This window comes from Musa acuminata, chromosome BXJ2-2 (assembly GCF_036884655.1).
Source record: "Musa acuminata AAA Group cultivar baxijiao chromosome BXJ2-2, Cavendish_Baxijiao_AAA, whole genome shotgun sequence".
In the NCBI taxonomy this organism is placed as follows: Eukaryota; Viridiplantae; Streptophyta; class Magnoliopsida; order Zingiberales; family Musaceae; genus Musa; species Musa acuminata.
In genome coordinates this window covers 34,439,654-34,465,962 of record NC_088339.1, presented here as the reverse complement: position 1 = coordinate 34,465,962, position 26,309 = coordinate 34,439,654, and the positions used below count along the sequence as shown (strand labels likewise).

The following is a 26,309-nucleotide window of genomic DNA, read 5'->3' as shown; positions in this document are numbered from 1 at the left end:
CACTCATCATGCATGATCCATACAGGAAAAAGACAGGAGTGGGGATGGGGAGCACTGAGGAATCTCAAAGCTTTTGGAGAGGGGACCTGACCAGTGCGAGAGAAAGAGGTGCCATGGGTTTGGTTTACTTTCATGTCCTCAGAAAAAGCTCTGTTAGTGCTCCGGTGGTCCTCCTAACGCCAAGGGCCTCCATCTGAGGTCTCGAGCAGTGTTGGCTTCGAGTCGTGCTTCATGGATGGAACACAAGCCCAGAGAGAACAAAAAGAGTGCAACAACACAAGAATCTCCACCATGGCTCCTCGAGCTAGATAGTTGATACCCACAGATAGACTGTTCTCGGTTATGGCCAAATGCAGATCGTAGATTCGTTCTATGGCCGAGGGAAAGTGCTGATTCTTGTTGTTGGGTTTCGAGTTTGGAATTCTTCTGCAGAGCTACTCGTGGCATGATGCATGCTCCAGCGATGCCGGCCGAACTAAACAAAGTTTGTAGCCCAAACATCATCCGAGAAGAATGGTCTTGAACGCTATTTCCTCGGGTTTTTACCACGATCGTAAGCTTGGGCTCATGGCAATGTGATCTCTGGTCCACTGAGAAAGAAATGAAGTGCGGAGCTTATATGGATCACATGCTTCGTGACAATCGACGCCTCTCTTGGACAAGAAAGAGGAGGAGAAGAGACGTGTCTTCGAGATGGCTCATGAACTGGGAGAACTTTAGCCACAAGTGCCGATGTTATGGTGGATTCAGAGCCATATGTTGCTGTACAAGGCAGAGCTATCCTTGTCGACGGAGAGCCACAACTGCAGCTCTCGAGCTGCCACTGTTATTTGCACTTGATCATGTCAATATGCCATTATTCTGCAGAGGAGGGGAATTCTCTGAGGCTGACAATGGCCACCAGAATGCCATATTTATTGACTGTGATGGTGCTGCTGCTTCGTGTTGTCAGCTTTGGTTAGATCAGGCAAAGTGTGCAAAAAGAACCAGAAATTGTAGAATGCAGGTGAGTTCGAAGAAGGAATCGCGTACCGGTGCACTCCTCGATCTCGTTCATGATCAACGAAAAAGAAGATCAAACGAAGGGCTTCTCAACTTGAACGATTAATAGAAAATTATCATACGACGATTGGAGGAGACATATAAGGAAGGAATGATAATAAATATCATTATATATATATGTATATAATGTTGACAAATACAAATACTCTTGTTGTAGTACATTATGACCATAATTAGATACATGTATTGTGTTACATCGAACGATTTCCATTTCACATAAATGACACAATGCATGTGCAACAAACATACACTATTCGTCTCTGTCTCGGTCCAATCCGAGCCCAAATTAAGACGTTTCGTCGGCCCAAATTTCTGAATCTTATGCTCATTAATCGATTCCATAATCTCACTATCAAGGCTCTGATCGATAAAAACACATGGCCAATAAAGACGAGTTAGGACATTATTACTTGTCGTTACTGCGTATTTGGCCAGCAATGTCCACCAAGTCGAGCCAAAAACGCTTGATAATATATAATATTATCATTAAAATAAATATGATATAATTTAGTAAATTAGAAATAGATACTGATCACTATCTATTATTTTATTAAACGTAATAATATTGCTCACCCAAATAGATAATTCCACTCCAATCGTTGAGTGTGGATCTTTATCTTGGATCCGTAACTGTTGGATCCGACCCGACTCCGAAACCGCACGATTCCTTGTGTCAAATATCTCCCCATCGCCTCCCCTCTTGTTCACGAAGGCTGATGATGGAGTCGATGCCGGTGAATTGGGAAGCGCTTGACTCGCTCGTCGTCGATTTCGCCAACTGCGAACGCCTCTTCTTCCTCGACGACTCCTCCTCTCCCCCGACCTCCCCGCCAATCTCTCCCTCCTCCTCCTCCTCACCCTCCTCCACTCCCATCCCCTCCTCCTCCTCCTCTTCCTACCGCTCGCGCCTCCTCATTCGCCAGATCCGACGGTCGATCGAGGCCGGCGACGTCGATGCCGCCATCCATCACCTCCGACTCCACGTGCCCACGGTCCTCGATGATCGCCGCATCCTCTTCTGGCTCCAAAAGCAGGTAACGTTAGGCTTCAACAAGTCATCCTTTTGTGCTTATTTGTTTGTTCGCTGTGGACGGTTTGATTAATTGCGGCGATTTCGTATATTTCTAGAAATTTATCGAGCTTTTGAGGAGGGGGACCGAGAGAGATCGTGATTTGGCCATCGAGTGCCTTCGCGTGGCTCTTGCTCCTTGTGCCCTCGATTCATACCCGGTAATTTTTTATCTTGATTATCCTTCAATAATTGTTTTCTTTGACCCTCATCGTGTGTTATCTTTAAAATATTTTATTAGTTAGGGCAGGGATGATATGAGGATTAGCGGGTGGGTACTGCACATTTGGAAGTTTAATTGCTTTTGTTTGTATACATTGGGAATTCTTGCTACTGATTCTAACATATGTTTGAACACTTTGTTGTCCCCAATTTTGTTGTTTCATACTGGAACTGCATAATTGTGGCTGTTTGAGTATATAATATGAGGCTCGAGGGTTGCCTAAATTAAGATAAGTAGCAGCTTTGCCTACCTTTGAGATATTGATAGTTGAGGATTCTACATGTTAGATATTAAATGTACTCTGCTGCTTGTACACATGGGAGTTTGGCATGGTTCATGTTAGCATAGTGCTTGTGGGTTAGGATCAAGTGCCATCTATTGTTGACATTCATAGCATACTTGTTATGATTGATTAGAAAGATAAACATGAGCATCATTTGATAACTAGAGTAAATTTTGTAGGAAAACATTTATCTTTTACTGCCATCTTGATGTTATTATGCTTATTCATCGATAAAAGTCAGACTTACTAAAAAGTTTGAAACATGGCATATATGTTTAGTCATCCTAGTGAAGAGATAACTATGCACAATTTGCTCAAAAATTCAAAATCTTTTAGGTTTGCTGCACGTTGTTGATATGTAATAGCACCTGTTATCTTTTCTAATGTTTAACACATGTTTCATGTCCATGCATTTTGTTTTTAATTCTGTATGTTTTTACATGTTTATCCATTCTGTAGGAAGCTTATGAGGAGTTTAAACATTTGCTCTTGGCATTAATATTTAATAAAGAAGATCAAAATTCTCCTGTGGCACATGAGGTAATTACATTAATCCTTTCTTGTTACACAAGAAATTTGGTCGTAATTTATGTTTTTTTATTGTCAAGAGTTATATCTTTGAGAAAACTTTTTGTTGTTTTCACATGTGTTATGGTTTGTTATTTGGAATATCTACCATACCGTTGCAAGATGTGATGATTGTGAACAGCACCAGCGCACCTCTTATTCAGCATCTTTATTCCTTTCATGCTCACCTCATATGTTGTCAGCGTCTTCAACTTAAAACTTGTGCCTCATCTATTAAGGAAATTAAGGAATAATTGACATGTTAGCCTACTGGGTTCTCTTCAAGATTTGTGCCTTATGGTATCACTGATTGAATTTTTTGAAATAAAATGTTGTTGAACTATTTTTGGAGAAATAAACTTCAAATATTAAGATACTACAGACAGAAGCCAGCCATTTATTCTTTCTGAAATATCATTAGTTGTAAAACTTCTCTGAGAGTTCGAGTTTCTTTGTTTTTTTCCACTTTGTCTGTGAGGTGGTAAAACATTAATTTAACAGTAAGAATAATATGGAAGGATCTCCAGTACAGTTTTGAAAATCAGATTTTTGCAATTTGAGAGGTATATATCCAATTGGACATGCATACTTGAACTTTTTCTTGGTCCTTACCTACAAAATGATTACTGGAACATGCCTGCAACATTGTATATTATGTTCTGGTAGTCCAGGTTCATATTGGTATGAGATGTGGTTGTTTTGCATTCATATTCATAAGATATATTTCAATATTAGCGGATTAGTGCAGTGCAACCTTATTTAATATTGCAGCTTGGTGTGTCATGGATAAAAGTCATAGAAATATTCATTCTACTTGCTGGGTTAAGACTCCGTAAATGAACCCTAGTTATACCTTTCTTTACTGGGATCCTTGTGCACTAGACTGCCATTTTATATGCATTGCCATATGTTAGAAGAATTTAATATTCAGATTATAGTTTAGGCTGAGTGCATGATTCTTCAAAGTTATGTGGTCAAATCTTATATCCATCTCATCTTATTTTTAGTTTGTACACCATGTGATCGTTGGGTTCTCATATTGATTTGATCCATATATTGGGTTGTAAGGGAATTTAATGCAAGAATGTGCATTTACTGGTGGGAGACATTCCAGAATTCTAGTCGAAGCTAAATGTAATTGACGAGATTGGTTCCATGTACAATAATGTATGAACTTGTCAAACAGTTTTAGTTGATATGCTATCCCCAGGTTCAAGGCTTTGTCATGTCATCTACACTGCGAATAAAGTCTTGGACCAATGGGTTTTTTTTCTGTTGAAAATGACAGGTTTTCAAGCATAGAATATTGTATATAGCACTTATGGGTTGCTCATGCCAATCCTGATGACCCATTCTGGTTGTCATGTACCATGTTGGCATGGTATCTTCTAAGGAATCACTCCTCTTATTTTAAGGTTTCTCTAGTTCAAAGAGAGACACAATCCAAGGGTATAATTAAGGATAACCGCACTACTATACTAATGCAAATCACTGATAAGTACAATACAAAATATTAAAAAGATGTCCAGGCATGTCTTTGGGGCTTGCAATCTCTCTTATATATGATATTCTAATAACAAAATTTCTAACTGATCTAGACTAATATTAAAATACCAATATGTTATTGAATATCACTGCTGCATCATCCTTAGTTTAATACCCCGATTAGGAGTTTCCAGGCTATGGGTGGCTCTCTGGAATTGTGTGATCAAACATAGAATTATGATCCCTTTCCGGTTGATGATAGGAGTTGGAAATACCTATTTTTTGAGTTGGATATGGAGGCATGCAGGATGTGATATAGCAGACAACATTGTGACAGCTCTCTTGCTAAGGCACACCCTTTCCCCAAGCTTGTGTAGCTAATTTCTGCTACAGTTCCATCCAAGATCAGACAAAATTGAAGTCTCAAACCATCTCTGTTATCGTCTGACATCTTTAGCTTTGTGCTTAAATATACTCTCTTTATGTTTCAATCTCATTGTATGGTGAGGAAGTCACACTTAAGTTCGTTAGTGTGATCCACAAGCCATCACATGCCTAGTATGATGCTGATACCATCCATATCAATCTGTTCCTACCTCGTACTTTTAGTGGAACATGGTTGCATCTTCTTTGACATTCAAACTAGCATCCATCTCCCAAAAAGACATCAAAGGTTAAAATTGTCTCTACTTTGAGCTTCAACTTCTGAAGGAAATCAAGGTTGTTGAAGTTATAGGTTAAGCTTTTATTTATCGGCATGCTGAGAAGGTAGTTGTTCACAGAAATTAGGCTTTTCATGTCCTTCAATTCTGGAGGTTCTCTGGACAAAGCATGTAGAGATACCTTTTGGACATTCTTTGGTGGAGATGTCAGATCAATTTAAAGTTTTCCTGTTCTTCATTGCCCTGGTTAGCCTGATATTAACTATGGTTTAGTGTCCACTTTTCGTCACAATGGAAACATAGACTTTTGCTCTGTGCTCAGTTAACTCGATGGTTGTTGGAGTTCTGGTTGCCATTGGCTTTGATGTTGTAGAATTAGCTGACTTTACTATCAGGGTATGGATTCCACCCTTGGTTTAAGGATTGGCCTACCTAACTTCATTGTGGGGTGTGGTTGAGAATAACTTACCTTTGATTTTGAGGTATGAAGTAGTCTTCTAGTATGATAGTCATTCTATGATTCCGGCCTCATCAAGACCATCAAAGTAATGTAGTGGGCTTGGCTAAACTTTATTGTTAACATGATTGTTGGGGTCACCAATAACATGGTTGGCCAGGATACTTGAGACAGGTCAGGTAGCATATTGCTGATGTTGTCAAACCCTTTCTAGTATCCCAATTCAAATTCTAACTGAAACAGCTATACTACCTGTAATATTAGAGTTGGGGTTTGCTGGTTAACCATGTGAATTCTATTGCAGTACTTTTTGATTTTAAAGATAAATTTCTGTAAATGCTACTGCATAAATGAGAATGTTTCATGTGAATCAGTGGTCTGAAAGAAGGAGATTTGACCTTGCTGGACTGCTATCTTCCATTCTAAGAGCTCATTTACATGCCTATGATCCAGTTTTTTCTATGACTTTGAGATATTTAATTAGGTATGTTTCTGGATCTCTTTTTTTTGGATTTGCAAAAGAAAATCTTTCTTATTTCTGTGAACTCTTTAACCTGCAGCAGCTCTGTGACCTTAGCACCCATTTATGTGCAGTATTCATAAAGTATTTTGCTGCCGTCAAGGTGTTTCATCCCCTATATCAGATCTCACTGAGCGATTGCTTCTAGAGGATAGGGACCCTTCAGCAACCCCTCAAGAGAGTTTGTATGAGGCACCTCCTTTTGATGAAGTAAGCAACCGCCTTGGTTATTACTTCGTCTTTAAAAAAATTTCTGGATGTGTTTTATGTTTTAAGTGATAACTCTCAGGTTGACATTCAAGCCCTTGCACATGCTGTGGAGCTGACAAGACAAGGAGCAATTGATAGCTTAAGATTTGCTAAAGGGGATTTATATCAGGCATTTCAGGTTATTTATTACCGACATGTCACTGCATCTTTCTATCTTCATACGTTGTGTATTTGATGAATATATAGTTTTTTCCCTATAGAGTTTTTATTGCAGGCATTGTACCTATAAAAGATAGGATGAAGTACTTGCACATCTTATGTCTTATTTTGGTAGCTAAGTCCTTCAAAGTTCAATCAATTACATTTTGCTTGAATCTGGTAATTCTTGCAACCAAGAATTGCCTTCTCTCTATTTATGTCATTCCTTTCCCCTGACAGATTGGTGTTTACATTACTATTCCATACTGTCATGGAATGTCATGCGTGCTGGTGTCAAGAGGAGGCTCTTTGACACAGTCAAAAAGAGAAAAATTAAAAGGAGAAGACTCAGATTATTACTCTGAAACAGGAAACACATGAAAACATTGACTTATCTGTTCTTTGGGCTCTTTGATAACAACTGGTGGTGGCCAAGAGTTATAGGTAGTTATCTGTAGAGGTGTTACGGCGCTCAGGTTTGACATGGGAAAGACATCAAGGAATGGAGTGACATGCCTAGGTGGTCAGGTTGGCCAGCAAGTACAGAGATGATGGGATCAGAGTGTGTGTGTGTGTGTTGAAGGAATGTACAGAGAGCACACTCTACATGACACAAATATATGGCTCCATGTCAGAATCAATTGAAACATGATTTTTGGCTGAAACAAGCTGACGTTCTTGTTTTTAGGTTTGGGCACTGAAGTTAAGATTGCCATGTAGCATTTACTACATTTTTAAACTGTTATGCTTTGCTCAAAAGGTTACACCTGTTCATCATGATGATTAAATTGGGCGATTTCTGAAGCAATGATTTATCTGTTAGGTTATTTTGCCGACATTTGCCCTAGAATTCCAAAATTTTAATTTGTTCTCTTCTTTATGGTATCAAAATTTGAAGTCAATAATTTGGGATTCCTAGTGAACAAGCTGTCTAACCAGGCAAACATGATGCTGTCCCAATTGCCTAATCTTTCTAGCTAATCCTCTATTAACATTGACAATATTCCTTAGGTCCAGATATGCTTATAATCGTACACACCAGGACACATTTGTGAATAAATTGGATAAAATCACATATAACATATTTGGAAATACTTGGTATAGAAAAAAGGTATAATAGGAACTAAGATGCATACTGGCAAAGGCTTAGTACTCAAATTAGAAGACATAAGATTTGTATAGTTTTCAAGTTAAAGAATATTTCTCAATTATGTTTTAGTTAATAAAATTTTGAGTTACCATGAGAAGAAGACACCACAGACGTTCGCCTTGCACACGGAAGCCGTTGGTCAGAGGCTGTCTGAGGGGGTGACAACGAAGGAGGAAGAGGAGAAAGAGAGGGGAAGGGTTAGTTAGAGGAGGACAACGCTATCACTGTTTGTTGGAGAGGAAGACAATGGCATCGTTGTTGTTCACCGAAAAGGAAGACGAATCTACCTCTGCCACAATTCATTGGAGAGGAAGACATCGTTGTCGCGATTAGGTTTCCCAAGGGGGCAAGCACTCAATCGTGTGGGGTGGGTGGGGGTTAAGATACATTGACTTTGGTCCAATTAAACCAGAATCAAGTAACTAATACATTTAGAACCATGTGGGTTAGGCATTTTGATTTTGGTGGTTCTAGAAATAGACAAGAGAATATAGTTAAATTGGATGGACAAAAAATCTATTTAAGTAAAAGCTTTAGATATCTTGGATCAATTATTCAATAAGATGGAGAAATTGATGAAGATATTATTCATAGAGTAAAAACAGGATGGTTAAAGTGGTGAGAGGCATAAGAGTCTTGTGTGATCATTGAATATCTTTAAGATTAAAAGAAAAATTTTATTAAATAGTTGTGAGACCAACAATGCTTTATGGATCTGAGTGTTGAACAGTTAAAAAAAAACATATACAAAAAGTTTATGCTGCTGAGATGAGAATGTTGAGATAGATGTGTTGAGTTACTAGGAAGATAGGAAAAGAAATACTTTTATTCGTGAATAACTAGGTGCCGCTTCGATAGAGGATAAGATGAGAGAAAATCGTTTAAGATAGTATGGGCATGTGCTGAAGAGACCTTCGGATACGATAGTCAGAAGAAGTGAAATAATTAATGTAAGTGTTATAAGGAGAGATAGAAGAAGACTTAAAAAGACTTTAGTAGAAACTATAAATAAGATTTAAGCACTCTGAACTTAACTAAACATATGACTTTTTATGAGTCTCAATGGCGACAAAAGATCCATGTAACTGAGCCCAAATAGTTGGAACTTACGGCTTTGTTGTTATTATTGTTGTTGGGTTAGGTGGTTCGATCAAACCAGAATTAAGAACCATATCCACACATCAATTGAATCAAGCGAGCACTTGGCCTGCCCAGTGCTTGGGCCTAGGCACACATCTAAGCTGTGCCTAGTTGAAGGCGCTCTCTTGGACCTATTCCCAAGTGCTCGGGCCTTGCCTTGCCTCACCTTGCCTAGGTGTGTAGACGAGCGCCCGAGCACCCCGTGATTTCCTTGGAAAATCTTAGGAGATAGCTTTGCAATTTAATTCTGGTTATTAAATGGAAAATGAGCATGTGAGATGCAGATTTTGACAGGTTAAATTTCTTACTGCAGACTATGTATGCTATATATAATGGAAGAGTAAGATGACATTGAGATTGTTGAGGGAAAAATTACTCTTGTCCAGGTGAATTCTCTAATGTTAGATTTTGGAACCAAACTGTCATATTAGAATAAATAATCTCTATCTATTTCATTGTATGTATTTTCACACAGAGAAAAGGAAAACATATTGGTTTAATGGATGTATGGTATAGTATAAAAGAAAATTGTCGGGCAATAATTAGGTTTAGCAAGATCTGGCATTGCTTTTGTAAGGCCAAGAGCAATAGAAGCTATTCAAGCACCATGCTTTCATCTTGTGAAAAACTAAATAATTCATATAGAGACTTGGAAATCACACTTTTAACTTGCAGATTTTCATGGTTGTGGAAAATTGTATGGAAAAAAAAAAAAGCTCGGGAGTTGGTTCTTGTTGGGTATGTGAAAACATTTAAGTGGAGGATACAGAAAAAATTATGGTGTCATAGAGAGAATTGGCAATCACTCTTTTTAGTTGCAGATTTTTCATAGTCATGTAAAACTTGATGGGAAAAATTCACACTAATTTTCTAGCTGCTTAAGTATTATCATGTGAAAAGTAGTAAGTCCCTTTCTCGGGGTTCTTTTTTTTCATTCTTGTGTTTCATACAACGAGTTCTTTTATTTGTTTCCTTGAGTTGGTTCCTCAATAATTAGTCGTTATACCTATGCTTTTGGTTTTATAAATAGTTGTATTTGAGCTGTCATTTTTCATTTTTTTTCTACATCTTGTTATTCAATAGAAAATCTAGCTCACCTTTAGTAGTCAAGAACCTCTGCAGTGGCTGCTGTTGTGATTTTACAGCTGCCTTGGTGGTTAAATATTTATTTAACACTACCTTACAGTCAAGGCGTAAGATGATGATGAAACCAGTATTGTGAGATCATAGCTTCAGCTATTGATACTATCGAGCCATTTGGTATCTGGATGCTGTCAATATTCATTGAGTTATGTTTATGTTTTTTACTGGATGATGGCTGTGCTGATCATATTTTGTATAGAAACTCATGGAAAATTAACTTCAACAATGAGCTTCAGTAATGAGAGGTTGACTATATGCTCTCAAGTATAATCTGTTATAACTCTGGAGCTATACATTAATAGTGATGATCATTATGTTCAAGCTGTCTGGAGATGTTGGAGTTGAGTATCACTGTAGATCTTCCACATTTGATATCTTATGCCTTTTCCAAGGGCTGAAGTTATCAACTGCCAATTCAACTGTGTTTATTTCATTGCAAGTTATGTCAACATGGTTGTGTATCGTTTACCTCAACCTCATACATGATATAAATAAGAATACCTTAAGAGGCTTGCTAGCTGCTGGATTTTCATATAGGAACTGAGTAGTCATTTCCAATGCATTATGTATCTGCCTTGGCACACAAAACCTCCATCCAGGCTAAGTATGCAGAATTTGTCAACTATGATGTTATGATTTGTGCTTAAGTTGTTTGTTTCCTTGATATCTTCTATTTAGTGAAACTCCTTAAGATAGTCACTGTTCCCTCTTCTTAATTATTTCAGAATGAATTGTGCCGGATGAAATTGGATCTTTCAATTCTTGACAAGCTTGTCCATGAGTACTGTGTTTATAGAGGCATCATTGATGGAGTTTCTAATTCTCCACCAGGTATAACATGATACGACATAGTCACTTTTAATTGTGAATACATTTGAATTGTGAGATCATCCTGTGGTATAACTATGATCTTGAACATAATTCATCAGGGGATTGCTCTTCAAACATAGAATGCACAAGTAGTAAACTCTCTGATGGTGAAACTTCTGTGAACAATGCTGATGCTGAAGGTTTTCCGGAATCTTATGCTGATGTCATAAGCATTGGTGAATCAAGATTTGCTAGCGAAGTGATTAACAATCATGAAAATTGCAGCATTAGTGATGTTAATAATCAAGAGACTTGTTATAGAAGGTTGAGAAGGAGCAGAAATTATTCAACGGGACATAGGAGACGAAAAAGGTGGAGGGGCCGGGTTGAGGAGCTGGAATATTCGCCACGTTCTTCTGTGCTGGGGATACCGAAACCAGAAGTTATGGGTTGGCCACCACGTGGTTCTGAGGATACAATTCAGGAAGAACTAGTAAGCTTGATTTTGCCAGAATAAATTTCCACATTTGCAGTTATAAGACTGGTAGCTGATTTTGTTCTCTTTTTCAGGACTGCAAAAACTTGTCTTTCTCTGAGAGTTTGAAAAATGTAGAGGATCATAAATATGAGATTATTTTAGAGATGAGGGAACTGGCTTGCAAGGGAATGGCTGCAAAAGTTGTGGAAGAAATAAATGCAATAGATCCAGACTTCTTTATCCAAAATCCTAATCTATTATTTCAACTAAAACAGGTGCAACTGTTGCTGTTTGTTCTAGTCGGTCATATATGTTCTCAATGAAGTTCAAAGGATCATGATGTTTTAATTTATGCATTGATGTCAGGTGGAGTTTCTTGCTCTTGTCCAGAGTGGTGATCTTGCTGAGTCTCTCAAGGTCGCATGTACTCATTTAGGCCCTTTAGCTTCACAAAACCAAGATCTGTTGAAGCCTTTGAAGGAAACTTTGTTGTGTCTGCTTAAGCCTAGTGAAGATGCTTTTACAAAAGGGACTCCTTGGCCTATCCTTGCCACATCTCTGCAGGTGATTTTTTTTTTTTTTTGCTTCTTTATTTGGTTAATTAAAAGTTGCTGACTTATTTGCTTGTTTGTCAGTTTCTCTTTTCCTTTCTCTTTTGTCTATGCTTGTAAATTGAACAGAATTTGTACATTAAGTTCCATTTTCTTGTTTGGTTGGCTGGCTTATATAAGAGGGAAAACACCTTGGAGAAATATCCATGTTGTCTTTATTTGGAGTTATCTTTCTTGGTCATTTGTCATGATTTGACATTTCACAGTACATTGACTATACTGCTTGGTAAATGCAATATACTGTTTAAATACCAACATTAAATAAATTGTAGAACATTCTTGGTGTAAACACAATATTCCAAATACTTGAAAATATTTTTTTGAATGTCCTGATTGGTATGTATTAGTCTGGTAGGGTTCATTAGTGGTACTGGACTGATATAATTAATTTTGTAGTTGACTACTTGGAGAAAGATGCTGCTACTCCTGCTTTATCCAAACCATTGTGCCAATTAATGCATTTTTCTCTATGGACAGGTTGCAATGGGTAAGAAGTTTGGTATTGAAGAACCACAACTTATGAGGATAGTGAGAGCGACACTTCATACGCACAATGAGTGGTTTAAGTTTCAGATGTGCAAAGACCGGTTTGAACAATTCCTGAAAATAGATCAACTGAAAGATATTGATACTCCAATGTCCAGTAATCCTGCAGCGAAAGCATTGTTAGATGACACTGCAAATGGATCTCAGATCACTATATGTTCAAGTAGCAAGATGCAGGAAGATGGTGGAAGCCCACAAGCATCATCTGGCGAAAATGTTTGCGATGAAAATGCAATACTTAAAGTTATGGTAAGATTTAGTTCGGCCTTTTCTTACCTTTGATTTTGGAAAATGGTCCATTGGTTGGATATTGTTTGTATCTATTCTTGCAACTTCTCTGTTTTCCCATACTACTGATCTACACAATTTGGCATTGCCAACTGTAGCCATTCCCAAAACTGCAATTAACTGTAGGAGTTTTGGATGTCCATATGCATCTCTTTCCATCTTTTGTATATTTGTCTTATGCTAATATTTTTTTATCAATCCTTACAGATTTAGTAAAATGTGGTCCGTTCCAAGTTCCAAGTTGGTTGCTGGATTTATATTGATGCTGGCGATAGCGGTTTATTTCCTCCGTAAAAGCATGACAATTTTGCTATTAGAAAAATACATATCTAAGTGCACTAAGTACACAGTCCGAAAATAAGAATTGCAGACTTTGCACTTTTTCACAACTGAAGAATGATATTGTTCATGATCATATGCAAAGTTTTGACTATTATATCTAGAGTGCAGTTGTTCATTGTAAAAGGAAAAATAGAAAATGCAGTTGAAGACTTAAAATCTTCCAATATGCAAGTAACAATATATGATGGATCCACTTAGGGGTAAGTTCTTTGAATCATATTTGGGATAAAAATTTGCCATGCTACTTGAAATATGGATTTTTGTTTGGGGAGCTAATTTCATATTCATGAAGGTGTTTACAAATTATCACTGCCATGTAACTCTTTCATACTTGTCTACCTCAGCAGTACCTATTAGTCAGCTAAAATCCTTTCACAGTTATGGTTTGCTTTTATGCCATGTCATTGTCACTGAGCCTGCCCTTTTTATATGCTATGTCATTGTCATGTCATTGGCTGCATGTTGAAGGAATAAATGCACTTTAATCTTTGTGTGGATTTTTCTGAAGTGTATATAAATTTGCATACTTGTTTGGTTTTTGCATCACTTGATAATTCCAAAAAAAATTGTAAACTCATCTGTGATCTAATATATGGAAGACGAGGCTGAGAGTTGGAAAAATAGGGATACCATCTTCACATAGAGTGTATCTTGTTGCCCAGTGGGGCCGTACTTGTGAATTTTGCTATCAGTCTTGAATGTTTACATGTCTTATCTTGTTCTTGGGCCACCTTGATGTGAATGCCTTGCATCTGTCGCAGGAATTCCTGGCTTTGCCGCGGGCTGATGCGATTCATCTTCTCATGCAATACAATGGGAATGCTGATACTGTCATTCAGCAGATATTCTCTTAGTTTGTCATGTAAATCATGATCGAAGATTTGTCAGGTTTTTTTTTTATATATAGTACATTTTTTATTGGATTGGTTTCACAGATATACTTAATGTGTTTTTCTCGGTGTACTACAGAAGCCTAATATGCTCTCACACCAAACTGTATAATTATTTCTCTGCTCTTCATAGAATCAATCCTATGTTCGTAAACATCACGTGTCTGTAATTGACATATGCCAACGACTTGGTGTATTCAGGAGCAGTCATGATCCTGAGAGTATTGTTTTTTTGTGTTTGCCGTGATAGCTAAAAAGTGTTGGAAGATGGGAAAGAGGAAAAGAAAAAACAGAAAAACATGTACTATATGGTTCTTTGATGTGTAAAGAAAACATGGAGATAATTGCTTTTGCATCTGATAATGTTCCAACAAGTGAATATATCTCTCATGGTATTGTACTTGTATGGTGTTGTTGCAGGAGAGGTTCTGTTAAACTCATTTCACATATTCACGATGGACGTGAAGCAGGAAAGGGTTGATCAGAAAGGTTGGTTCATTTCTTAGCTTCCCTTTTGTTGTTTCAGATACTAATACTACTACTGCGGTGATCTTAGGTTTTCCCCTCCCCTTTTTTTCTTTCTCTCATCGTCTTCTCTGTTTTCCAGCCCATGTCAATTTTTTATTTTCCCCTAAGAATACTCTTCTCTTCTCGTTTGGCTTAGTCTCTCTCTCTCTCTGCTCTTTATACTTGTCCGTTTTCTGCGTGAACACTTACTTTTGTCGACTTTCATTGCCAATTATAATCTTAATTAAATGATATTTTTCGAATATACTTAAATCTTTTAAGACTTTTGTTGATATGGAGGCTTGAGGAAAAAAAATCAATGCACGCACTCTTACCCCTTCAAAACATCAATTTCGTAGCCGTTATATCTAGAAGCATCACCCGCAAACAAATCGAGTAATCGAGATCGGTCCGCCGCCACAATTCCGTTTCAACAATTTCTGCCGTGAAGACGCCATCAATCATCGAGGATCGACATGTTTGACATCATCCTCCAAGGAAACCAAAGAAGGAAGATTAGACCCGCTTTGCCTCCCTGCACCGCACGTTGCATCCGAAGCAATGAGCCATGCCCTGAGCTAAGAGAATAATATCCTCAGCCAATCAATGCCCGTCGTCCGACACTCTTTCGTATCATTCCCAACCGCCTCACGGTTGCCAGAGAACAAACACCTTATGGTCAAATTACTCCTTTCCTCCCAGCTTCCAACTCCCAACAAAAAGCTCCCACCTCTCTCTCCCCTTATAATCCCTGCTCTCACCAACCCACACGAAGCCTTCGCAAAGCCAAGCGAGATGGTGGAGTTGGCCGTCGCCCTGGCGCCCGCCGACCCTTCCTTCTTCCTGAGCGCACCGTCGAGCCCGAGGCCGTTCGGCGATCCCGCCGGCTGCTACTACTACACCAGCGCGCCTGCCAGCCCTTCTCGAGCTGCGGCAATCTACACCGACTTGTACGGTCCGGAGGAGAAGCCTGCAAGCCCGAGACCGGGCAGCGGCGACGACGAGGTACCGGAGTTCTCCTTCTGCTTTCACGGGAAGCCCGTGGAGGAGTGGCCGACGCTGCCTATCACCGCTGCCGATGAGCTTTTTGAGGAGGGCATCATTCGGACCGTGACGCCGTCGTGGGTCGAGAATGGAGGAGGTGGTGCTCCTCAGATCGCGGAGGATGGCTTGAGGCGAGAGAGAGGGAGGAGGACTCTGTCTTCCTTTTCCGGCGCTTCTCCCAGAGGCCTGAGAGGGTCGACGTCCCTCTCTGCTCTAAGAGGAGGCTACGAGGGGGACCTGCCAAAGCCTCCCAGCTCCTCCCCGGCCACCTCCGCTTTGTCGAAGGGTGGCGGAAGCAAGAAGTGGAAGTTTTCCGACCTGTTCCTCTTCCGCAGCGCATCCGAAGGGCGCGCAACGGGACGAGGAAGCAAGGACCCGCTGCGCAAGTACACCCTGCCTCCTCCCTCCTCGTGTACCAAGCGGGGGGCCAACGGCGGTGGATCGACGAGGAGAGGATCTGCGAGTTTGCCGTCAGCACACGAGATATACTACTCGGCAAACCGAGCAGCGGCGGAGGAGCAGAAGAGGAAGCAGATGACACCTCTGGCTTACCAACGCCACGGCTTGTTCGGCTACCTCAGCGACAACCCGGCCATCCACAGCATCACGAAGGGGTTCGGTGGCTCCTCCTTGTTCTCTCGCAGGCAACGGTGACCCACATCCATCCCATGGAATCATTCTTCTTCCTGCAGCGTGCATTGTGTGTAATAATCTTCTTCATACGTAGATGAAAATACATTATTTGTTTTTTTTTTTATCTCAAATAAAGGAGAAAATAAAGCATCGATTGTAAGAAGAACTATTGATGAAACGAAGATGAGATTGCTGATGATTCCTTCTCTTATCCGACTGGTCTCATCTGCACAACACAGAGAGAGAGAGAGAGAGAGAGAGAGAGAGAGAGAGAGAAAATTTGTTGTAATTTCGACTCAATCCATGTCATTAATTTCTGCTTCTTGATCGGCGAACCTTCCACATTGGCTTCTCGACAAGGTTATTGCCATTGTCGACCAGATCTTGCAACTACTACTACTACTTCTTCTTCTTTGACATCTCCATCGATGCTCTATGATCTCCTTTCAATGTATCATCATAATATAGTTGATGTAAGACTAGTAATAGAAAGGATTTTTTTTTTTTTTTGAATAAGGAAATAGAAAGAGAGAAAAGAAACAAAAATATATTAATAATTTAAAAGGGCAACTGAATTTATTCACACAAATGTGGTGTCAAACTAGACAATTCAATTTATTGATTCATCCATCTCCTTTATAATAATACTGTTGCCCTTTTTATAGGCTCAAATACAAGGATAAAAAGAAAAATATAGAAATATATATATATAAAAAGTATAATTACATCAAACATATAGTCTCGATGTTTTTCTTTGTTAATGATATTCTTGATCGATAGATAGACTTTCGTTTTCATAGAGAAGAAAGAATCTTTAAGATCTTCGATATAGATTTATAATCTTTAAATAAGAAAAATTATAATTGAATCGAATATATAATCTCGATGTTCTTCCTTGTTAATGACCTTCTTAATTGATAGATTTTTATTAAATAAAAAAAATCTTCATGTTCTTCCTTGTTAATGATATTCTTGTTTGATGGATTTTCATTTTCATAGATATGCATCTTTAAGATTTAACCTTATTAATTCGATATACCTTTAAGATCAAATATGATTTTTTTTTTTTAAATTTTTTTTGTATTTGTTTTCTTTTTCTCTGAGCAGATATTGTCATGTGATAACTAATTATACGATATAAAATAATCTTATATTAATCACATTTATTTAAATAAAAAACAGTAATTCCTCCGTTAAAGTTTCTTACATTAGTTAAAGATTGAATATTTTTGGAGAGGCTCTGTTGTTGTTGGCGTCGGCGTCGTCGTCGTCGAAAAGAGGTTGGACATTTAGTCCCTATGTGAGGCAATGGGCTGTGGGTTTGGATTGAGTCATTGCCCAAGCATGTTAGAGTCCGGATTGGCCCTTCTCGCGAACCGAAAGGGAGCAGAGTCTTCTTGATGTGAAATGAAGGCCGAGCAAGTTTGGGAGTAAGAACAGGTAGAAATCTAAGCTGTTGACATTATCATTGCGCCCCAACTGGTTTGTTGGAGATTTATAATTAAGCAAGCGAAGGCAGAGCCAAAGAAATGGGCAGATCCATAATTAGGTGCTAATAAATAGGTATCATATATCCTAATTGTTTTCAAGAAGAAGACAAGAACCCATAGAGAGAGAGAGAGAGAGAGAGAGAGAGAGAGAGAGAGAGAGCCGATGGATGTCGGCTAATTAGAAGAACCATAAGCATCTTCTGCTTATTCTATCAAGCTTAGGATTTGGATGACTGCAGTGGCTGCTAATACGAATTATGAATCTTTGGCCTCTTTTGATTTGGTTTGGGAGCACCTCTTGTTCCCTTCTGCCTGCACCACCAAACCACCTCGACAAAAGCATCTTTAGCCACTGAAAGCTACTTCTCACTGGATGTATGTCATCAGTTTTAATTCACCTACATGTAAGCAAAGCATCATATAACCTAATCATCTACTCTCCCAAAGCATCAGTTTGGTGAAGATTATTCTTCTTCTTCTTCTTCTGTTCTGTTCTGTGATCAGAATATAAGACCACTTGGCTGGAGATAAGCAATAATATTTATGTTGAGAGGAATTAGATGGGGCAGTTTTAGCACTGTCACATCCTCCTCTCTTAATTGTACTTGGAACAATTAAGAGTACATGAAATCTACTTAATATCATTCAAGAATGGATTTCTCATGGAGATTATTGAACACACAAATATGACCGAGGTTATTGAACGCAAACATACGACCGAGACTAGTGCTGCGTGGCGTCGGAAGAAGTAAGTTGTTTGGATTGCCTGCGCCGCTTCTCGTCCGACAGCTTCTTGGCGAAGCCAGTAAGAGCGGCCTCGTTGGTTCCCTCCCCGTCCACCGCCTCGGAATGACCCGTCTCTATGTTCACCCTCGACACCGGCTTCTTGAGGAGGCTATTGCCGATGTCAACCAGATCTTGCAAGTTCTTCTTCGTCGAGACGTCCACCGATGATGTTTGTCCGGTCAAAGTATCATCCTGTTCACGTGAACATTAGAAACTCGATTCACATGATTCCTCCGTTACGGCCTTCGAAGGTTGGTGGTGGTGATGCGTTACCTCTATGCGTAGGTAGTTCTTCCCTTTGTTGAGGGCTTGGAAAAGGACGGATGCGTGGATGTCCACCATGTCTGCGCTCGCCTGAGTGAAAATATCGATCAAAGGAGTCGTGCCCTTGTTCAACAACCACCCGAGCACGCCCCACTTTGCACTCTCCTGAGCGGTAAACTTCTCCTCTTGCTTGGGTGCTCCCGTTCCCAGAGAGATGACCAAAAACCTATCATACTCCACCGGCTGGTACGAGAAGAAATCTGGATTACTCAGGAGGATCTCCTTGGAGACTTCCGTCATGGCTGTCAAAGTCTGTCGTCCCGTATGTCAGTACAATGATGACAAGATAGACATACGATTTAGGCGTCTAAACTTACTGGATTGTTTGCTGCCACACCACCATCGACGAGATTGAAGCTCCTCTTATTCCCGTTATCGTCTTTGGTCTCAAAATAATGTCCAGGAAGATAGGTTGGTGCTGCAGATGTGCCGATGCATATGTCCGACAGAAGAGCGTCCTTCAATGGTGTACTCTTTGTCTGCGTTTACGGATGAAACGAGCCACTCATGATTAGTGAACCCGAAAGAGGCTGCTGGTTCGGACGGAGAGTTAACAGTACCTGGTACGTGGAGAAGATGGTGGGCTGCAAAAGCTTGATGTCAAAGGTAGGGATGACGACGTTGGTTAATGTTTGACTAAGTCTTGTGTCGCCCAACAGTTCTCGGATTTTGGCGTGGAGATACTTGCCATCGTACTTGGGTCCAGAGACGGCACCCACAAGGTTCAGCGCCGAATCGAACAAACCAGCACTGCAACCAAATCTGTATCAGTCTTAATCGTATGCTCCTTGTGATTAACAATCATGTAGCAGCAAGTAATTGATGTTTTGGATGCAATAGACAGAATCGATGATCACAATAGCTTTATCATGACTCCGTCTTCCATCCATCCATCCATCCATCCATGCATGCATGCAAACTAGTGCCACCATCGATGGTGTTACGATGCAATACTAACTTCTTCTGAGGAAAAATCTTGGGGCTGTTGTCCAGATAGAACTGGATGATGTCCTTGGCAGCAAACAGTGGCCTCTTCTCCTTGTTAGGAGCTGTAAGCATCGCGGTCACGAGGCCGCCGGTGCTGGTTCCGGCGATCACGTCGAAGTAGTCTGCTATCCTCGCCTCCGGTCCATCCAGCTTCTGCAACAGCACCAAGAACAAAACAGAATTTAAGTTGGAGTAGCTTGTAGTCGCCGAAAGCCACCCTGAAAACCAGGTCACCATGCTTACTTGGAGCTCGGCTTCGAGGAAGGCGATGATGGTGGCGGGGATCAATCCTCGCACCCCGCCTCCATCGATGCAGAGAACGGTGACCCGCTTCCCGAAAGACGGCGGAGGGGTTGAGATTGGGGCGTCGGTGGTGGCCGGAGGTGTCTGGTTGCTGGCCATGGCGATGTCGGAGTCAATACGAGAACAAGATTCTTGGGTTAGCAATTTGCATTGGTTATATCACGGATATATCTATATATATAGACAATCAAGAGGAGGATGTAACACCAACTCCGACTTGGAGTAAGTCAATTTAAAGAACACTTGAGCCCGAAACATATGCAAGGCAGAATACTACAAACTTGAATGATTTCCTGACCAAGTCTTCCGTAGCTGTCCAAATCTTGTTAATTTGTGATGACAGATCAGCCAATCTTATTGTTGCTCGGGAAATATCGTCGGGTATCCTATTTAGATTCCCATTGTTCTCGTTGACTTACAAATACTCATCCGGTTTGCTGGTTTCTATCTCTAATTTGATTGAAGGATGGTAGGTAGAGTCTGCAAGCAAAAATCGTAGCCCCAGCTTAATGACCTTCCTGCCATCTTGGACCTAAACATATCTAATCCGAATTAAATTCGAAGGAATCTTTCATGATTGGTGGACCGACTCTCGTCTTTCTCGTTGTTGCGGCTTGCACAGCGTCGAGGATGCGGATGGAAGGTGCAACCGTGCAGCACATGCTGAATACAAGCAACTTGTTGGATTTAGATATTGGCTCCGTTTTAAATATGTTAGATGCAATTGTATGCGAGATGTGGAGAGAACATGTAGTCGGCACGCACGTCGATGGACAAGGAATAGCAGTCATTCTTTGAGGAAGAGCTGTAAGCTCGATACCTGGTCAGACGAGCTTATCCTGTTGACATAACTGTCTAATCTACACAACTCATGCACGGGAAGTGTTGTCTACAAGCCATTAACTACGAGTTTCTATTACATCATCACGTATAGATTTAATGGATCTTGGAGTATAGGATAGTCTTGTGAGGATCTGTCTCTTCGGTTGGGTTTCTGCCATCCCATCCCATGTGATAGTTTTGCAACCTTCACTGCAGGTAAGAAGAAGAAGAAGAGGGAGTCGTATGCTAGAATACTCATCGAAAGAAGTCGGATAGTTGTTTTCCGAGTAGCTGGAGTGAGTAATTCACTTCAAGACATTGTCATCCACATGAATCGCAGCAACAGTAACGTGGATTGAATTGACCACTCAACAAGAGATCGATTTCCTTCCTCGGTTAATTGTAATGTGGAGGAGTCAAACACGGGCGCTTTAATTCGGCCGCTCTCACTAGGAACAGCAGTGGGTGACCCACCCCAGAATTGTGTGACTGAGTGTCTCGATCACGTCTCAACTATGGAGAAAGCCATGGAAGAAATCGGAGAATTGATTGTGAGGATAAACAAAGCACTTGTTTCCTTTCGTTTCTCTCCTCACAGTACAACTTAGCAAATAGTGCACCACAAACTACCATCACTATTTAGATAGACTTTAAAGCTAGCAAACTCATCTCTTTTGCTTCTTGTTCTTGATCTATCTCTAATCCTGTTATAGGAGCAGAAATGCAGTAAGTCAAAGTGAAAGTAGAGCAACGTGATCATGAGTTCTTAGCTTGCTCGTAATTGACTTGCACAAAGTCGGAGTGGACCAACTATTAACTTTATCGTCGTTGCAACTTGCACAGTAGAGTCAAAGATGTTGCGTCTAATACAAGCAACGTTGTTGCATTGAGTTATCGACCACGTTTCAGAAATCCAAGCCAAGTTTAATGTACGATATCGTGAAAAGAATATATGGAAGGCCACTCAATTGGAGAAAGGAATAGCAGTCATCCTTCGTGGAAGAGCTGCAAAACACACAACCTAGTCGGACAAGCTTATCCTGTTGACATGACTGCCGTCGTCTGATCTATACAACTCATTATGTTGTTTATGGGGAAAGTGCTAGAAAAATCATGGTTTATAATTTGAAGTAACAAAGAAAGTTTATTTGTAAGAGGAGTCTCTAATTTAGGCAAGTAAAGGTTTCTATGCATCATCATAGATTTAGTAGATCCGACGATTTGTCGCGAGTTATTTGTCATCCGATGCGATCGGTTTCATTTTATGCTCATGAAAACTATCAACTCTCCGAGAGAAGAAGAAGAAGAAGAAGAAGAAGAAGAAAAATATCACGATGGAAAATATGAGAATGATTCAAATATTGGTGACCAAATACTATAAATGGGAGGTCTCTTCTTTCATCTCTCACTACTTACTTACTACTACCTGCAGAACTTATTAAGAGAAAAGGTCTAATATTGGTGTGGTTATTGTTGGTTCCTAATTGATTACACTAACTAGTTGAAGATTAATTGTGATTGTTATTGTTGTTTTCTCTCTTTGTGATCTTTGACTTTCATGATGATTATAAAGATAAATTTGTGTTATCCTCGAGATTAATCATGATCATTTATTTGATTGAAGATCGATAGTGAACATTGACATCATATTCAAATGATTAATTAAATCAAATGTAATTATTGATAGTATATAAGAACAATTGAGATCAGCTATCTCGGTCTTCTACCGCATCGGTAATAGGTAGTGTATTGGATTTGATAGAGTATGTCATATTTGATTTGATATGCTTCACTTTAGGGGCTTAAAAGGTGGAAGGGCTATTTATTAAAGTAACAGCCCCAAACTTCACTGTAAAATGGGTAACTAGATTGACTTATTCAAAACTAATATTGACTTGAATGTCATATGGGTGTTGTTAATATCACCCCCCTCGACTTAGTTTTGTAGGGTTAAGATCGGAAAAAAAAAATTAGTTGGCTTGCAACTCAAATAATCCAAATCAATTCTAATAGTTTAGCGCCAGAAGGATCGAGTCCAAAACCTCTTATCTTCAACCTTTACGTAGGACTCCAATGGAGCCCAATAAAATGATTAATCAAATCAATTGATTGTGCTCTTCCGTTTTGTCACTATCACCAACGTATTGGATCTACATAGAGCCCAATAAAATGATTAATCAAATCAATCAAGTCAAGTAGATCAGGTTGAGCAAATTGACTCGTGTCGACTTCATAAGAAATTCGAGGTTATATATATATATATATATATATATATATATATATATATATATGATTTGAAATCTTCAAACAAATAAAATATTACTTAAAAAAAACACAAAAATATTAGCACAATCGATGAAAGGAGAGAGAAAGAGACGACTAATCTAAAATGACTAACTATCCAAAATCAAATATCGTTTATCGATTGCGAAAAAGAAAACTATGTCAAACAGCTTCTTATCAAATTAAAAAGAAAAAAAAAAAAGAAATGTGGGGAGGAATCAAAACCACCTCTCACCAAACCATGCCTTTTTACGTGCTTACCACCTCCACCCTAGTAGAATCTATCGAGTCAGACCAGAGTCTCTCTCTCTCTCTCTCTCTCTCTCTCTCTCTCTTCATTTGATGCCTTGCATACCATATCATGACGTCATCATTTACGTGGACGAAGCTACAAGCCAAAATCCATCCTCGTATATAAACCACCCTCAAAGAGAGCTTCTTCTTTGTACTCCTCTATTCTCCCCTTCTGCATTGTTGCTTCAGACCCTCTCACATCTTCTCTCATCCTCACCACCAAGACCTCACAGAGACCCCCTTCCCACCCTCTTCGTACTATCATCTTCTCGTTCTATATCTAAAGACACCATTTTTTTAGGGAGGAAGAGAAGAAAAGCATCAATCTGTCTTAATATCCACTGCTTTTGATTCATCCGCAATGGGCCTTAGCTACAAGTATGCTTCCTCCATCCTCCTCTGTCCAGAGGATAGCAGCAGCATCCTGGGATTCGATGATGGGGAGGGGGAGGAGCAGGACTTGCATGGAGAAGCCCAAAGGCGTGACCTTTGCCAATCTCCCGACAAAAAGAGTGGCTTTTGTGGGGGCATTTTGATGGACTTCACCTTGCAGTCGGAGGACTGTGTTGTCGAGCTGGTCGAGAGGGAGTCCCAGCATCGCCCACAGGGTGACTACGCCGAGAGGTTGCTGAGGGGGCAATTAGACATGGTTGCCAGGAGTGATGCCATTGACTGGATCCAAAAGGTGGGTCGAGTTTCCCTCTGCTTTACCACTTCTTTGTTCCCTCTGATGTTTTCCCTGGATCCCGTTCTTCCTCTTATGAATCTTCAGTGGATGGGCATTTGATCTCCGAAACCACTGATCGATGTGATTAGAGTTTACTCTTTAGTTTTTCTTCTCCTTTCAGTCCGGGGATGCGCAGGGAAATCAATTCATCTTATCTTTCCCCACTCTGCATGCTCTTGATGATGGAGATATAATTTAGCTTTCTTTTTTATGTTATTATCTTCCTTCATTTACCCTGTGGCAATTTATCATTTGTTTCTCAATGATCAGGTTCATGCACATCACAATTTTGGACCTCTCACTGCTTATCTCTCTATAAATTACCTGGATCGATTTCTCTCCTCTTACGAACTCCCGGTAAGAGGAAAATACTATGACACCTACTTCTTTAATGTGATGCATGTAGCAATGTTAGCCACATAGTACGGAAATGTATGGCTTTTGCTGATGTACCGGTGTTTCGATTTCTCTAGTTTCAGCAAGATGAGGCTTGGATAACGCAGTTGCTATCAGTGGCCTGCTTATCTCTTGCTGCCAAGGTGGAGGAAACCGAGGTCCCTTTATCTCTGGAATTACAGGTTTAAGAAATAGAGAAACCAAAATAGTTATGTATATCAAATTTCATCTTGGATTATAAGATCCCATTACTGATCAATGAAATCTACCTTTTTCGTTGTGGACAAACAAACAGGTAGGTGATGCAAACCATGTATTTGAAGCCAGGACTATACACAGAATGGAGCTTCTAGTTCTTGGCACCCTCAAGTGGAGGATGCAAGCCCTGACACCTTTCTCGTTCATCGGTTATTTTCTGTATAAATTTAGTGATGGAAATTTGCCAGATAGCTTGTTAATTTCTTCTTCCGTGGACCTCATTTTGGGCACTGTTAGAGGTCAGTGATTTAGAGTGATATACCCATAATCTAGGGAGAGTTAGATTGGATAAAAAGGCCTAACATGACTGTGACTGTAACTTGATTGCAGAGATTGATTTCCTAGAGTACAGGCCTTCTGAGATTGCTGCAGCAGTGGCACTATCAGTCTTGAACGATACCCAAATTCTGGATCTTGACCAGGCTTTAGCTTGCTGCATCCATGTAAATAAGGTAAGATTGACCAAATGTTACACACTACTTCATCAATAAAATGCTATTTGTTTCCAAGGACCTAATTGGTTTGCACAATGAATTCAGGAAAGGGTCTTGAAGTGTCATCGAGTGATTCAAGAGATGACATCGATGAAGAACAGGACAAACAGGAACACCAGTCCATCGATATCTGCTGTGCCAAAGAGCCCGATTGGGGTACTGGATGCTGCATGCCTGAGTGATGAGAGTGATGATCTAGCAGTTGAATCACATGGAAACTGTCTTCTTCACTCCTCTCCAGCTGCCAAAAAGAGGAAACTGAACAGACCATCAACTTCATGAGTGTTCACCTGTTTGATAGTTTTTGCCAAATCCAATTAATTTGTTTGTGAAGAGACTTAAGTGTGGCCAGGATGAGCTGAAGTATGTGGTTGACTTGAAATTTAACAGAGGAGAAAATGAGAATAAATCAGTTGGCCTACTTCATCAACTCATGCTTATGATTTGAATGCAATTAACCAGATCAAAAATTTTCAAGCATAATATAATGGTGTGCAGCATGTAATGACAGATCAGATTGAAGCTATTATTTTGTGTGAGAAGTACAGATTGCTAAACAAAAGTTCAATTATTTGTGATCCAAAGAGGATGGATTACTCCAGAGAAAACAGAAACAAACTGCAAGTAGATCTGCATATAAAAGCACAATCAGGCAGCATATATCTATCTCATCCATTGATTCTTCATGTATTTGTACTTTTTCTGCTATGTTCTTCCAAAGTTTGACTGCTTGTCTGCTTAGACTCTGGAATTTGCTGACCCCACGATATGTAGATGAAGAGCCCATAGTTCAGTGGCAATCTTGGAATGGAAACATGCAGACAAGA

General features: G+C 39.8%; 4 protein-coding genes across 6 annotated transcripts; 3 read left to right on the top strand and 1 right to left on the bottom strand.

The window, feature by feature from the left end:
• Positions 1-1,760: 1,760 nt before the first annotated feature.
• Positions 1,761-14,489, top strand: LOC103976690 (uncharacterized). Its single transcript, XM_009391988.3, has 12 exons — positions 1,761-2,096; positions 2,191-2,292; positions 3,097-3,177; positions 6,183-6,292; positions 6,403-6,538; positions 6,618-6,716; positions 10,895-11,000; positions 11,099-11,472; positions 11,550-11,732; positions 11,824-12,021; positions 12,546-12,863; positions 14,006-14,489. Exons 1-12 carry the CDS (start codon positions 1,779-1,781, stop codon positions 14,096-14,098), a joined length of 2,118 nt encoding a protein of 705 aa, XP_009390263.3. The 5' UTR covers positions 1,761-1,778; the 3' UTR covers positions 14,099-14,489.
• A 735-nt stretch (positions 14,490-15,224) lies between these two features.
• LOC103976691 (uncharacterized) lies at positions 15,225-16,529 on the top strand. Its single transcript, XM_009391989.3, has one exon. It carries the CDS (start codon positions 15,248-15,250, stop codon positions 16,337-16,339), a length of 1,092 nt encoding a protein of 363 aa, XP_009390264.2. The 5' UTR covers positions 15,225-15,247; the 3' UTR covers positions 16,340-16,529.
• Positions 16,530-18,330: 1,801 nt separating this feature from the next.
• Positions 18,331-20,387, bottom strand: LOC103976692 (patatin-like protein 2). Of its 2 annotated transcripts, none has more exons than XM_009391991.3 (6): positions 20,149-20,387; positions 19,877-20,058; positions 19,479-19,668; positions 19,236-19,397; positions 18,868-19,170; positions 18,331-18,786 (listed from the first exon to the last, which is right to left on the bottom strand). In XM_009391991.3, the coding sequence occupies exons 1-6, from the start codon at positions 20,305-20,307 to the stop codon at positions 18,532-18,534; spliced, it is 1,251 nt and encodes a 416-aa protein (XP_009390266.2). In that variant the 5' UTR covers positions 20,308-20,387; the 3' UTR covers positions 18,331-18,531. The 2 variants fall into 2 exon arrangements, with proteins under 2 accessions (XP_009390266.2, XP_009390265.2); XM_009391990.3 differs by having other exon boundaries at positions 19,479-19,680; positions 20,149-20,372.
• Positions 20,388-23,273: 2,886 nt separating this feature from the next.
• Positions 23,274-25,939, top strand: LOC135605088 (cyclin-D3-1-like). 2 transcript variants are annotated; one of them, XM_065094778.1, is made up of 6 exons: positions 23,277-24,292; positions 24,605-24,691; positions 24,808-24,912; positions 25,026-25,227; positions 25,319-25,440; positions 25,528-25,938. In XM_065094778.1, exons 1-6 carry the CDS (start codon positions 23,969-23,971, stop codon positions 25,762-25,764), a joined length of 1,077 nt encoding a protein of 358 aa, XP_064950850.1. In that variant the 5' UTR covers positions 23,277-23,968; the 3' UTR covers positions 25,765-25,938. The 2 variants fall into 2 exon arrangements, with proteins under 2 accessions (XP_064950852.1, XP_064950850.1); XM_065094780.1 differs by lacking the exon at positions 24,605-24,691 and having other exon boundaries at positions 23,274-24,292; positions 25,528-25,939.
• The last annotated feature ends 370 nt before the right edge of the window (positions 25,940-26,309 follow it).

Bases quoted from the DNA above. Each gene is read 5' to 3' on its own strand.
- LOC103976690 (XM_009391988.3), top strand. From the start codon at position 1,779: ATGATGGAGTCGATGCCGGTGAATTGGGAAGCGCTTGACTCGCTCGTC. The intron at 2,097-2,190 runs GTAACGTTAGGC...GTATATTTCTAG, and splicing joins TCTTCTGGCTCCAAAAGCAG to AAATTTATCGAGCTTTTGAG. The intron at 12,864-14,005 runs GTAAGATTTAGT...CATCTGTCGCAG, and splicing joins ATGCAATACTTAAAGTTATG to GAATTCCTGGCTTTGCCGCG.
- LOC103976691 (XM_009391989.3), top strand. From the start codon at position 15,248: ATGCCCGTCGTCCGACACTCTTTCGTATCATTCCCAACCGCCTCACGG.
- LOC103976692 (XM_009391990.3), bottom strand. From the start codon at position 20,307: ATGGCCAGCAACCAGACACCTCCGGCCACCACCGACGCCCCAATCTCA. The intron at 19,681-19,876 runs GTTAGTATTGCA...AGACTGATACAG, and splicing joins AAGATTTTTCCTCAGAAGAA to ATTTGGTTGCAGTGCTGGTT. The intron at 19,171-19,235 runs GTAAGTTTAGAC...ACGGGACGACAG, and splicing joins GTGTGGCAGCAAACAATCCA to ACTTTGACAGCCATGACGGA.
- LOC135605088 (XM_065094778.1), top strand. From the start codon at position 23,969: ATGGGCCTTAGCTACAAGTATGCTTCCTCCATCCTCCTCTGTCCAGAG. The intron at 25,228-25,318 runs GTCAGTGATTTA...ACTTGATTGCAG, and splicing joins CATTTTGGGCACTGTTAGAG to AGATTGATTTCCTAGAGTAC. The intron at 25,441-25,527 runs GTAAGATTGACC...CAATGAATTCAG, and splicing joins GCTGCATCCATGTAAATAAG to GAAAGGGTCTTGAAGTGTCA.